The following is a 14368-nucleotide window of genomic DNA, read 5'->3' as shown; positions in this document are numbered from 1 at the left end:
GATGATGAGCGTTTTACATCGCCGAATTCTGATATGCGATAAAAAGTGTGCCGATTTCAGCAATCCAGACAAATAAAACCTGTGGTTGAACCTCGGGCGAATAGCATAATAGACTAAACATTATTGTGCGTTTAGTAAAATTTCGAAGAAAGTCCACTTTGAATTGAATCCAAACGGTCGGACTACTGACGCAGACCTTTACGTTGCCTAATTTTATTGAATGTATGCGGCGTTTAGCGAGAAATATTCTACTTTGCTCAACCAGAACTGGACACTTTTGCAACAGGGCAAGGCAAAACAGCACACTATTAGGCGAACAAATGAAAAGATAGAAAATCTCGCCAACATGCGATCGGGAACTTGGGCCTTCCTCCTATTTATCATCTATTCCGGTTAACGGCACGCTTGCTTCAAAAATCTCGACTGGATTGAAAGAAGGTGCCGCGATTTTTTGCCTCTCAGGACAAGGAATGGTACTGTGGATTGAGAAACTTTCTATTAAAAGGGTTCATGCCATTTATTCGAATAGCTTCCAGTCCGTAAGATGAAGTTTTTTAATTATCGTTTTATCTGCTTTGAAAATTTTAATAAAAAAGAACCTTTCCTTTCCCCCAATATTTGATTTTTTCATTTGATTCTTTCACGCCAACATATTTCACATATTAGGATTCTTTTCTACAAAACGATAAACAATACACTCTGAAAAAAAAAAAACGGGATCTAACTCTAAAAATGAAGTGATCAAACGTTCTCCATTTGTAATAGAAATTACACCAAATTTCTACATGAAACCTTTAATTCTTTTTCATGGATTGTGACAAGGATTAATTGGAAGCTTATTTCTGTTTTTCATCTACGTATATAGTTTGCTTTTGAGAATTAATTTTTGAAATATTCAGAGTAGTTTCAACCCAAACCCACAAAAATCAGTAAATTTTGCACTTACCTCTTACTGATGTCAAGTAGGAGACGACCGAAGCTGCTGCAACATCTGCCGGCGTTTTCCCTTTACGATTTTTAGCATGAACGTCAGCTCCTTTCTCGACAAGCATTTTAACCAATTTTAAATGACCACTAACGGCAGCATCATGCAAAGGTGTGTCGTCATCTAAACCTTTAGCATTGACATTAGCCCCGGCTTTAACTAATGCCAATGCAACATTATAATGCGCATGATTGCAAGCTTCGTGTAACGGAGTCCAACCTGATGGGAATGAGAGAAATCAGGTGAATAATATATTTAAAGGCGGATGATAGTATTGGTGTAAAAAAAACATTCTTGTGTGAGGGGCTTTGGGTCGTTAAAGGCGACTGAAAGGTATAGAAGTCTATGGACCAACAATCTGCAAAAAATCATATCCTCTATGCTAACGAAATGTTATTCACCTTTTGGATAAGGACTAATTAATCGACAAAGACTTCCAACTATCGTACAAAGATAGAATTCGTTTTTGGAATACGCGTACGCTCCACGAGAACTGAATAATTTGGTTGACCTACCCAGCAATGCTGATGTGTGCATCAACCCAGAATTTTTTTTCGAAACACTTTTCACGTATAGCATGTCCTGGATATCGATGTCGGGCACTAATATACGCCTTCCCTCTTCTACTTCTGGTCATTCTACGCCTATGTGGGACTGTACAGAACTAAATTTTTTGACGATTTCTGTCAAGTGATAAGTGTTTGCACAATTTCCAGGACGTTAGATCTGACAACATCCTTGTCATTATTACCACCCAAGAACTGGACGACGTTCGTCGAGACAACAAAGAGCTGTCCGCGACTTCTGACCTTGCAAACTGGACAGTACACACTCCATCTACTACGATACGATTCAATATTATGGGTCATTGCAAAAGAAATTGTTTATAAGACATGCACCCAAATGGACAACCCACGAGTAAAATGATACAGCAGTTTGTCTGGCTAGGAAGGGTTAGCTGTTTCAAACGCAACACTACGTTTGAAGCCCAAAGGGCGTTTGTCCGCTTGGAAGTAACTACAACCCCCCTAGGAGGGCAACCACAATAACCAAGCTGAACGTACATGTACAGGAGTTCTGCTGAGAAATGTAAATTAACCCTGACCTTAAGCCGCTTCAGATAATGATTGTGTTGGAACATTCGCCGATTTCATCATGGCCAGCAAATCAAAGTAGTAGAGTAGTGTTTTCCGGTGCCACCACATGGAGATTCTCCTTGGCCACTCGCTTTTGGTCTGGCAAACAGAGTTGTTGCCCCGTCTTCTTCGTCGCCACCTCAGATCACCGCCGAACACCTAGCGCCACTTGCGACGCTGCAAACGACCATTTCCTTGCCAATACTACTACCGCTGGTAGAAAACAGAATCGGCTTGTCTTGATTGGTTGCGCAATTTTGCACTGTCAAAGGCCTGATTTGGGTGCAGCTGTGAGGCTTTCAAATCACCATTCAGCATATCAAATCATTTCCCGACTTCGATGTTCAGATCAATCTTGGCAAGTGAATTCTCCTTAACGCCTATTACGTGATCATACCATCGAAGACGCCTCTCAATTTTGCTACGATTTCTGCAAATGCATATCGTCCTCATTGTTGATGTAATCATGGCGTGTTACGCCACTGGTTCAACGCAACATCTTTGTCTTCACTACCGCGAGACGCCGTTCATTGTCTTTTATAGTCAGCTACCACTAAGAACCATAAAGGGGGAAATGGTGGAAGACACTGCGGTAAATTTTCGATTTGAGACGTTGCTTTCATTCTCAATTCTAAGATATTTCTCCGTAGCGGAATGGACCGCACTGGGTTCAATGTGGTTATGAGCATCGACCAAATAGTAGCTTTGAGGGACCATCTACTAAATCCTGAGACAATAAATTCGGAAACCGACAAAAACTTAAGTGTAACTACAACATCTCGACTAAACTTAGGGAAATGGATTTCAAAAATTTTCATCGTTCGATTAAACAGTCGCTACTTCCTCTCGTCTTCGTTGGCGAACTGGTGCTGAACCATGTCAGTTGTGAACGGAATAAATGGATTCATACGCATTAGGGAACGTCTAGAATACTCTTTTGTTTGTCGGAACAAGAACATAATCCGTTCATTTGGTTTAAGAATCATCATGTTCTTATCTGACGTTCACATTTCGTAGCTTTGCATGGAGGCCCAAAATTAGTACAAGCTGCCCACGAGAAAATGATGTATTTTGGATTAAATTTATCAACATGATCATAGGTGTTCGATATTGCGTCCTTTCCAGCTATAAGTGCAAGAATGACCCGACCAATTTCTCAAATCGGAGTGGACTTCGTTGGTTATTTTCGTTTCTCTTGTAGTTAAGGCTGTATACCTTCAACTGAACAGGATACTTCCTAGTCAATGCTCTGCTAGTTACAAATCTAGAGTCCTTCGAAGCTGAAAATCTTCCTTTGGCATTTAGTTCACTTTAAGCCTGTATTCGATATCATTGTCTCCGCCTTCGGAGCTGCGCAGACCTACGAGGCCTTTGTAATATACAGTCAAAGAGAAGCGACGTTAAAAGTAGCTGAATTCCGCCGCTTATTCAATACTGCCTTTACTTTGCATTAAGAAGTTGCACTTGTGATCGCCAAGGATAATTTTTCGCGTACCTCGCGTGCACCGAATTTCAGTGGTTTCAAAGAAACAACTGTTCATTCGATGAAACGGTATTATCAATCACGCCGTGGGAAGGTACCTCTGAGCAGAAGATATCATTGTACTTTTTGTTTGCCAGCTGGTTCAGCAAATGAAGTTCGTGTTTTGGCAAATCTGATCTCTGCTTCAACAACGTCCAAAGTCTCTCCAGGCAAACGTTGATCATCATGTCCTTTTAAGGATAAATATGTGTCTTCTGTCAATTGGCTACTTGTTTGAATTATGCATCACATCCTCCCCAAATTTCCGTGTCCATGCCCTTCCTCCACCATTCTACGATGTGTGATCTATCCACCGCCGTGAGCGACTGGTCAGTACAGCGACGAATTTATTAATTTGTTACTGTTTCAGACCAGGGTACTCCGATCACTTGACGTAGACATGAATTAATAAAAGCTTGTCAATTCGGCGATCACTTTCTACGTGGTATTCCATATAGAAACACAATATCCATTGGCACAGAGTAGCTTCAAGTTAATGACGGTGTTGAGATAGTTGCGTTTCCATATTGTGGACAAAACCGCGAAGTTGGATTTAACGATGTTAATACGCCGGACGAATTGGTGGACCTCGGCGCAAAACGGGGGTGTCTGGAGTTCCCTACGAAGGCAGGCCTAGACCGGATAGCGGTCGTTGCGCCGTTGATGATAATGAACATGCCGGACGGCGTCAAAGCGTAATACAGGTCGCAGGGGGAAACGTAGATTGGTACCCACGTTGAAACATAAAACCTGGGAAACGCCTGCTGAACTAACACCAAAAGCTCTACTACCAAACTCTATGCCCACCTCCACGTGGTGAACGCTGGGAATCTCCTGCTCCTAAAACCGGAGCAAATAGTACCAATTTGCCCTCCAGACTGGGGGCTGGGTAGGGCTAAAAATCCTATACGGAAGACCAAAGTTACGGAGCCTTGGACTGAATTGACAGTACAACGACGAACCTGGCCTGACACTGTCCCAAACAAACAACTTGGTCGGCGCACAGGTTTGGCACTCATATGAGATGTGATAGCAAGACGGAAGAGGCAGTAGATAGGTAACATATTAAGGAGTTAGGTAACATATTACATTGAGGGCTATGAGATACAGTGGAATCCATCCCTATACCCCATCAAGCGATGAATGGCAAGGGTAGGCTCTGCTCACAATTTTGGCGTTTGGATTGGATGCCAATGCATTACCCTTGCTCGATATGATGCACCTTTCAGCTATGAGCTCAGAAATGCTGGAGTAGACTTCTCTTTGGCGCCGAGCGTCACCTGGTAAGAAACGGGAAACATTTAATAGGACCCCAAATAGCTCTTAGGGATATCGAATTGGAAGACTTCGTCGCAAAACCAGAATGTCTGGAGTTCATAACTAACGGACACGTCCTCATCAATGCTCGTGTTTTGGTAAAGCTGGCGACTAAACCACTTGCCTTTGTTTTAACGTCGAAAGTCACTCCGATTTGTGATCTTGTCTTTTTGGGAACAAATTTGTTTCTCTAGCCAAGTTGCCATTTGCGGGAGTTATGTAAATTTGTGTCCGGATAGCTCAGTGGTTAGAGCACTGGGTTGTCATACGGAAGGCCGCGGTTCAAATCTCGCTGGTGGCAGTGGGATTTGTATCGTGACTTGACGTCGGATGCCAGTCGACTCAGCTGTGAATGAGTACCTGAGTCAAATCAGGGTAATAATCTCGGGCGAGCGCATTGCTGACCACATTGCCTCCTACAGTGTTCTGTAGTGTACCGTTACGGTCTTGAATGAAGTGCTCTAACACACTTCAAGGCCCTGATCCAATATGGATTGTTGCGCCAACGATTATTATTATTATGTAAATTTTTCCTGGGCTCCATTAATGGAGCCTGTTGTGAGGTTATAATATATATGTTTGCCAGAAACTTCAATGTGGAGCATAGTGCGGTCGTCGCTGCCGGTATCCTCCTAAATTTCCGAGGATCCTACGCTCTTTTTTCTTATGCACCACGTAGCTCTAGGAGGATTCATTCATGCTAGAATAGTAGGTTCCATTGCATGACATAACCCGAAAGAAAGTTGCCTTTTCTCAGTGTGTGATGTCTCTACTGCCACTTCCATCTGCTCATTAACATGTAAACGAGCGAATGGTCAGTATGAATTATTAATTTGTTGTTGCCTCAGGCCAGAGTACCCTGATAAACCCAACGTAGACATGATTGATGAAAAATTGAAGCTTCCGTCGGCATTTTAGTGAAGGTGGATTTAGCGCTAACGATATGTCAGCCGCAAAAATAACGCTTCTTAAAAAATACTGTGCGACTGCTTCGATATTCTGCTCATTAATGCAAATAGGAATAATGCGATGACCATTCAAAATAAACACCTTGGTCTTCAATCCGACCCCCTTTGCTTCGTTCTCTAAATCCAGAACCATTTGATTAAGGTCCATGAATCGGTTAGAGAGCAAGAACATGTCGTCAGCCCAATGTATGTGTTTGGGGAAAGATGACCTCGTCCCCTGAATCTTTCGAGGTTCTCCGGGCAACAAAGCATGAAGGAAGTCACAGATAACGAGACGAACCCTGGAGTTGAAATTCTCCTAAGATTTTACCTCGATGCAGAACACAACACTTTGCGCGGTCATATGTTGCTCTGAAAACAGCTGTTAGTTTTTCCGGGGTGCTCGTCCTCCTGCGTATAGAAGTTCATATACACTCACTCTTTACGCTGCCGAGAGTGTGTTGAAATCTATAGAAAGGAGGTAGAGGCGAGATTTGAGCTCTGCATTCTGCCCCGTAATGATCCGGAGGATGTAAATGTGATAGATACAGGAGAATCTAGAGCGGAGCACACCCTACTCTTAGTCGAACAAGCTTTCGAGATGTTCTCTGATACGTTCTAAGATGATTTTAGCTAGTATTTTCACAACAGCAGGAAGCCTGTAAATACCTGTTTCCATTTTTTACATGAAAAACTGGTGCACTTGTTCATCTCAACATCTTTTGCCACCTTTAGTAGCGACGTCTGCATCATGTCCGTCATTTCCCTCTACCGTAAATATGGTGTATGTAGCGTTGGCGAAATAGCTGACCAATTTGCAATTCCGGACGTTGTCCAAGAAACTCGGAAACATATGCAAGTTTACATTGGGCCCGTACGCTACAATGAAACTTGGAGAAATTGGCTTTAAAAATGTTCACCGTTTGTTTCCGTTATTTGAGTCTACTGTCTTCGATGGAGAACTAATGTCGCACTGCATTAACAGTCGAATGTCATCATTCGATTATTCTGTCTAAGGATCATCATATCGGTCTCTGACCTGGTGTTCACATTTTGCAACGAATCAACGTTCTGCTTACGTGAGAATATTGGATTTTGAATTTGGCATACCCACATAACCGTAAGCCACATTGTATGCCAATGCAGCGCCTCTGTTTCATAAGGCACCCAATCCAGCAATAAGCTCAAGAACAGCCCGACTACTTTCTCATATCGAAGTGGACTTCGCCGATAATTTTTGGTTCTGAGCATCATGTGATCTTGAACAGAAAACATTTAAAGACGCATCGTAGGTTGGATTTCATAACTTCACAAGCATCGAATTTCGATAGTCTCAAAGGAGATATTCTACAAAATTCGCCAAAGAGAACAAAGTGACTTTTGAAAATTTCACCACATTTTTGTTTAGAATATGAGGGATACATATTCAGCAACTTATTCCCTTTTTTAGGGCATAGCAAACAAGTTCACAAATAGACAGAAAAACTGACGGTTTCGTAATCAGACGCTGCTTCACGTCTGCCCTAGGAGCAGCGTCCCTGGACGCAACCGTCAGTCGTGTTTTCGCCATTATATAAAGGAGCGCTTTACACCTGTTACCGATTTCGGTCACGCTGCTCCCTGGGCAGATGTGAGGCAGCGTCTGATGAATTGCCCCTGTCCTGGACGAGACCGTCAGTCTTTCCTTCCTCACCACATTGCTTGCGCCTTAAAGGACTCGCGTCCTTTTTACACCAACAACTCGGAAGATTTTGACAACACGTTATCAACGTTAGGATTGATCCTTACAGATAGTCAATCAGCCACACCGCTAGAATTTAAGTATCAGTTAAAGACGGTTAGTGTACCTGTCGTTAGCAGCTGGTTCAGTAAACCAAGTTCGTGTTTTAGTAAAGCTGCCAAGGAGATTACCTATGCCTTAACAACGTCCAGGCAAAGGCTGGTGATCTTGTCCCGTTTGAGGACAAATTTATGCCAGCAATCAAGTGACCACTTCGCAAAACATATCTCTGCGGCATCGCTGCCCGTTCCTGGCAAGGCGCTTCAACCTTCTTGTGATAAACTGGTGCTCTTCGTCGACTGGTAGTCCTGGTCATCCCATGCTAGCAACCCCGATTGCATGACATAACCCGTAATCGAGTTGTTACCTTTTTTCAAAGTATGACTTATCCACTATCACTTATTAACAAGTCCACGAATATAAGGCCACTACGCCAACGAAGTTCTTTATTTGTTATTGTCGATGTTCTGACCATTAACACAAATGGGAAGCGTGCGATGTTCACTCAGCCTGTTTATCTTCAGTCCGACTTCTCATGCCTTTTGGGTCGTTTGGCTCTAACTCGGTAAGAGTCATCAGTGTAGTTGAGGTTTGGACATAGCACCTTGAAACCCTCTACACACAACGAAGAAGAACGTCACGGGATATCTCGGTCAGATCTGTTTGTTGTTTTTTCACGAAACCCTTCGTGCGTAGAGCGTCCCAGACAACTTCCCTGTTCACATTCTCGAAAGCCTCCTTGAGATTGATAGAAAGCAGATGAAGCAGGGATCTAAATTCCACACACGGTTCTACAATTGATTTCAGGATGATGTCAGCTAGTATATTCACGACAATGTGTCCGAATAGCTGCGTGGTTAGGCTGTCATACGAAAGGTTGCGGTTCCAATCTCACTGGTAGCAACCGGATTTGTGTCGTGATTTGACGTCGGATGCCAGTCGACTCAGCTGTGAATGAGTACCTGAGACAAATCAGGGTAATAATCTCGGGCGAGTGCAATGCTGACCACATTGCCTCCTATAGTGTATGGTAGTGTCCCGTTACGGTCTTGAACGAAGTGTTCTAACGCAACTCAAGGCTGACCCAATATAGATTGTTGCGCCAACGATTATTATTATTACCTTCATGACAATAGTAAGTACACAAATAGCCTTCCTTAACTCTTTCCCAAAGTCTTCTTTTTTCCTCTAGCGTTTGGTTCACTCGTTAGCGAAGTCGACTCACCTGGATCGGGTTGATTTGATCTTGATTTGGGCTGGGTGGAATCGGGAATATTTCAAGTCCCGCAAGCGCCATCACTTTTTCGGGTGGCCTTGGATCGTTTTCCATTGGCGCAGATGACATGACCACACCATCAAAGGTGTTTCGCAACTATCTTCGTTTCCAAAGCAAAGAAGTGGCGTTTGTTGTCTTTGGTAGTAAATTTTGGATTTAAGACGTTCGTTGATGCATCAATCACAAATTACGCCAGCCATATGCGAGTCACCTCCTAAAAGGTGAGCTATCTGAGGTGTCTAAAGCGCTCAGTATTCAGTTTAATCCATGTCTTGGCTGTGGACTCTTGTTCTTTATGGATAGCACCTTACAAAGCGTTTGGTGATCGATTTCGAACTGAATGATATGGCGGAGATGGGTCTGTTCTGAACTGTGCAACAAATTCGAATTTTTTTTCGTTTCGTGGAGCAAAGCTGATGGATAAGCGTAGCCCAATGGATATGATACCGCAAGACTAGAGGGAGAGTATTTATGTCTGAGGTCGAAACAGTGGATACAAGGGTGCCGTGGAATTATTTCAGGAGTTAATAGCCTTTAAATTGTAAAATCAAAAGAAATTTGTTGGACTCACTGACTCTGGCGTAAGCAATTCTAGATATTCCTTGGGCGACCGTAATACTTTTCCCGTCAAACTTACCTGCGAAATCCGTCACATCTGGGCTTATTCCAGACTCCAAAAGTTTCTTCACCGTTTCCTGATCGCCTTTTATAGCTGCAAAATGCAAAGTGGTCTCGCCCCTTTCGTTCCGATCACGAGATCTTGCCGGTCCATGGGAGCTACCGGGGCTCATCTCTGAAATCACAAAAATTCCATAGTTCAGTAACCCGCCAACGTCTGATACCACAAAAGCAACTCACCAGCATTCGATGAGGACGACGGCGACGTTGACGAGGATGTCATTTGCATGAGAAGAGCCATTTGTTGGCGCTCAGACATTGGAGTGTTTGGGGCCGGACGGCCAGCACCTCCCCCGGAACCACCCGCGAAACCTCTTGGCCTTGATGGTGCGGGCATCCTGTTTACATCCTACAAAGGTCACGGAAACAATCAATTATCATTCGGTTGTCGGCAAAACAATGCGGCAAGCGGAATTTGTTTGACGACACTTTGACAGTGGCCGAGTTACGGGATGTAAACAACGAAAAGTGTCAATGCGCCTTTTTGACGTTTACGTGCAGGCGGCTGTCTGGTGATTTTTGCCCGCTCAAACGTTATTCGCACGCCGGTACTCACCAAAACTTTGCGCAAACTGGAAAGGCGACACTCAGCGATGCAATGGAAACGTCTGTTGTTCGCGACACAACCGGGAACGTGTAATATTTGCTAGAATTTCACTAACCGATGCGATTTCAGACACTCCGCCACTAGTCTCGGTTACGTTTACACGATGCAGTCGGTGGGAAAATTCGTCGTCACTCGGAGAGCACACGGTGACAGGACTGCGTGTATGGATACGGCCGTTGTGGATGGAGTGGTGAGTGGATCGCAAAAAATCTGCGTAGTTGCGCGCAACTACAAACAAATCCGGAATTGAATTGGGAGAATGGCGGACATTTTGGTAATGCCATGTGGAAGCAACTTTCATTGAAATTTTGAAGAAATTTTTATTGTTTTCTGAATGGACCGCATTTACGCAAATCTGTGGCGTGTACTGACGGTAATAGTAAAATAAAGAAGATTCAATTTTCCTTTCACAAAAATGAAAAGTTTCTAATATGGCTTCCTTGGTTCTTGTATATGCTAGAGGCCTCCACCGTGTATAAGATAAAAACAGTGCAGCACAAAAATAAACACCAAATGAGCGATTTTCCAAAAATAGGTCAATTCACTTCCAACTTTGAATATTAGTGTAGCTATTTCTGGAATTTGTGCTTTTAACCGCGATTTAGCTGAATTGACGTCTCAAATCTAAAATTTATCGTAATGTCATCCGTCCTGTCGCTCTCTATGGTTCTGAGTGTTCGCCGACTATAAAAGACAATGAATGGCGTCTTGTGGTAATGGAGAGGAAGATGTTGCGTTGGATTAGTGGCGTGACACGTTTTGATCACATCCGAAATGAGGATATTCGCGATCGATATGGAGTTGCATCGATCCTGGAAAGACTGCGAGAGAGGCGTCTTCGATGGTATGGTCAAGTAATTCGCGCTAACAAAAATCCATTTGCCGAGATTGGTCTGAACATCGAAGTCGTTGGTAAATGACCAAAAGGCAGGCCTAAACAACGGTGGTTTGATATGCTGGATGGGGATTTAAAAGCCTGGAGATTACATTCAGACCAGGCATTTGAGGTTGCAAGCATCGAATCCACAATGTTATTTACATACCATGCTTGTCCTAAGCCCAGATAGAGTAGGACGGTTTGAGCAACGTACTTTGCACTTTCCCAAGTCAAATAAAAATAAAATGCTGAGATCAAGGAAAGAGATAAATAAAATTTCGTTGGAGTTACTTCAGCCATCAGTTGTAGTGAGTAAGCCTAACCTTACCGTACACGGCGGGCCTCCCAACCCCTATACTCGTGGGAATCATACAAGTAATCTAGTAAAACAAACCGACAAATCAAACAACAAACAATCCGGACCCCGTACCGAACACAAACTGGCCCCCACACAGATGACTACACCCAAAAAGCGGGAATTTGGGCAGGCAAGCAGTAGAGCCGAGGTCAACATTGGTCTACTGGCCTACAACCAGCAAAGGTCCCCGCTCAAAACGAAGGGACCAGCGGAGGTCACCATTTCAGACGTTAGGGAGGAGACAAGTCTCAATGGTACAGGTGCTATCTGCGCTATCTGAAGGACGGCCTGAAACTAGGGGAGGTTCTTAAGAAAGCTCAGGACAGACCTAAGCCTTCAGCATCAGAGCCAAGAAAGCGAGGAGTAGCGGAAATCAGTCCACAATGGAGAAATGCTCGCAAGAGATCTGAACCCGAGCCCAAGAAAGTGGAAATCTCGGGGCGGCCAGGGGTGAATGCAGGAGCCAGGAGGCCCGTCGTTAGCTCAGCTAATGCAGTAAAAAGCATTTGACTGGCCATACTGTGAAAGTATTTCCGGAGCAAATATTCATTCGTGCAGAGCACGACAGACTAAGGAGCTCGTGTTCACCACCATATGCCTTAGACCATTTTCGACACGACAAACTGGCTTAGAACTATAGTCCCTAAAGTGGAGTCCTAGTCGAATTAGGCTCGAGGACAAAAAATAAAGTTATATTCTGTGAGGCAGTCAAGGGGTTTCTGGGAGAGAAAGCTTTGGTTTCCAGTCTGGAACCCATGTTAAAGTTGCATAATTCGGCAAGTCCTCATATGGCCTCCTCGTGGTGGCCGCTGGAAACTGTTTTCGGACGGGCCAAGAGTGTGTAGGGCCGAACTAGGAGTGGGCTCATTTAACTGACGAGGATCTGCTTGTCTGCTGGTCATGTGTTAGGGGCAAATGAATCTTGCGGAGATGGGCCGAAGCAAGAACTCGGGGATCGTCCTCTCTGCACTGGAGAAGGTGCTAATTAGACCCCATGCTAAGGTGAAATAGTATACACCGAGGGCTGCATGGCCAATGGGTAGCTTAGTCTTTAGTATATGAACTCTGATTACCGTGGGCACCTTCAGGTTCAAATAAGGCCTTTACCTTGGTAGCCGGGCTAGCCAGGGTGGACATTCTTTCCAGTCTACTCGTGGGACCAAGGCAATTATTAAAAAAACAACAAACTAATGACAAAAGAAGAAGTGGAGGACAAGTTGCTGGCATCCAACCAGGAGATAGTGGCCGTCGAGAGCAGCACACTTGCTGTCAGCCTGAGCACCACTGTACTGTAACCAAACTCAGAGACTTCCCGGTACGAGGCGGCAGGCGGATTACTGGTTTCCAGCTTGGAATCCGCTGCCGTGAAGTTGGGTGTAGAGGGTATCAGCCATAGTACTTCTAATCCGAAATCGTTGACGTCGGGGGCCCCCTCCAATGCAAAGATCGACAAGACCGTCGATCACCGAAAACCGGCTAAGAAGCGAAGGTCCACTAGAGTCCAGCTCAAGAGCCAGTACCAGAAGGCAATGTATAATATATTCTAAGCAAGATTGCTAAGAATAAGGAGGCCGGATAAAAAGTACCGTGCTAAATACCAGGTCTTTGATGAGCAATATAACACCAAACGCCTGGCAGACGAGCAGAAGACGAAGCCCATCGCTCTCGAATGCAATCGATCTCAAAACGAAGTCGACCAAAAACATAAGCGGGGCTGAGTGTGCAAGAGTTCGGGCGCTAAACAACTTTTGTGGTAAGGTAAGCAGCAACAGCCAGCCCACGAGGCATGAACTGCGAAACCCTTCAGCGACGTGGCTAGGAGCCACTTTCGTGTGGCACTGGTGGATGGCAATTCCACTTCGCTCTGCAATACCGGACGACGACCTGAATTCAATCGATGTCGTCAACGAGCTGTTGGCGGAGATGAGGATCGATGGGGACTGACGAAACTCATGGGGTAATCAGATTATGCTGACGGTAACGCAGCACTCGAAGTTCACCTCGGCTAATCTACTTGACATCGATATCGCACTAATTCAGAAGCCTTGGGTAGGAGGCGACCGAACCATTAAAAGGCTCCAAAGCAAATATTATAATTTATTCCACGTAGGAGACGTTGACCAGGACAGACCTAGAGCATGTATTCTTGCGAGGAAGAGTCTGCATGCTTTTCGGTGTCCGGACATTAGTTTCAGTGACCTAGTCGTGGTCAAAGTGGAGTAGACGGGGGCTTAGAACATATACATTTGCTCGGTTTACATGTTGACCGGCCAGCTCCGCCAGAAGAATTGCAATATTTGACGACTACCATAGGAACAAAGAAAGCAAATCTGCAAGGCATACGCTTTGGGACAGCTCCTAAATCAACGAAAAAGGTCATTCATTCTTTGATTTTATTTTACAAATCTATCGGTGTGCAACAGGGACAGTACACTAACATTCCGTTTTTCAAGCTCGGAGAACTGTAACGGTTGGGAGGAGGTTCTTGATATCACCCTACTAACCGACGATGGGATTCTTAGGGTAAAGAACTGGAGAGCGTCTGACCAGAGATCCTTTTCAGATTATATTATAGTTGGATACTTTTCAGTCTAGATTACATCGTAGAGATCTCCAAACGTTTCAGAGATTTTAGGAGAATCAACTGGAGAACGTTTCGTCAAATTATTTAGAACAAACTCTCCGGTGTGAAAATTTGCAAGATTGGCACGACAGACGAACTGGAGTCAAAGCTCGGGGCTCTAGAAAAGGCATTCGATACCGTCTTTAAAGGCTCGTGCCCTGATAAATACAGCAAGAAGATACTACCACTATGGTGGAATGAGGATCTCTCCAGCCTCAGGAAGATGACCAGGGAAGTCTCCAACATCTACTACCGGCATAAA

The 14368-nt window shown here is 44.3% G+C and overlaps 1 protein-coding gene across 1 annotated transcript in view; it reads right to left on the bottom strand.

Moving 5' to 3' along the window:
• LOC119648132 (ankyrin repeat domain-containing protein 12) overlaps positions 1-10484 on the bottom strand; it is a 225918-nt gene extending 215434 nt beyond the window's left edge. Inside the window, exons 1-4 of the mRNA XM_038049668.1 lie at positions 10198-10484; positions 9822-9990; positions 9601-9756; positions 947-1204 (exon numbers count right to left, since the gene is read on the bottom strand). Coding sequence (XP_037905596.1) covers positions 947-1204; positions 9601-9756; positions 9822-9978 — 571 coding nt within the window. The 5' untranslated portion in view covers positions 9979-9990; positions 10198-10484. The remainder of the gene's footprint in view (positions 1-946; positions 1205-9600; positions 9757-9821; positions 9991-10197) is intronic.
• Between the last annotated feature and the right edge of the window lie 3884 nt (positions 10485-14368).

The sequence above is a fragment of the Hermetia illucens genome, chromosome 2 (genome assembly GCF_905115235.1).
Source record: "Hermetia illucens chromosome 2, iHerIll2.2.curated.20191125, whole genome shotgun sequence".
NCBI lineage: Eukaryota > Metazoa > Arthropoda > Insecta > Diptera > Stratiomyidae > Hermetia > Hermetia illucens.
This window is presented reverse-complemented; position numbering and strand designations above follow the sequence as displayed.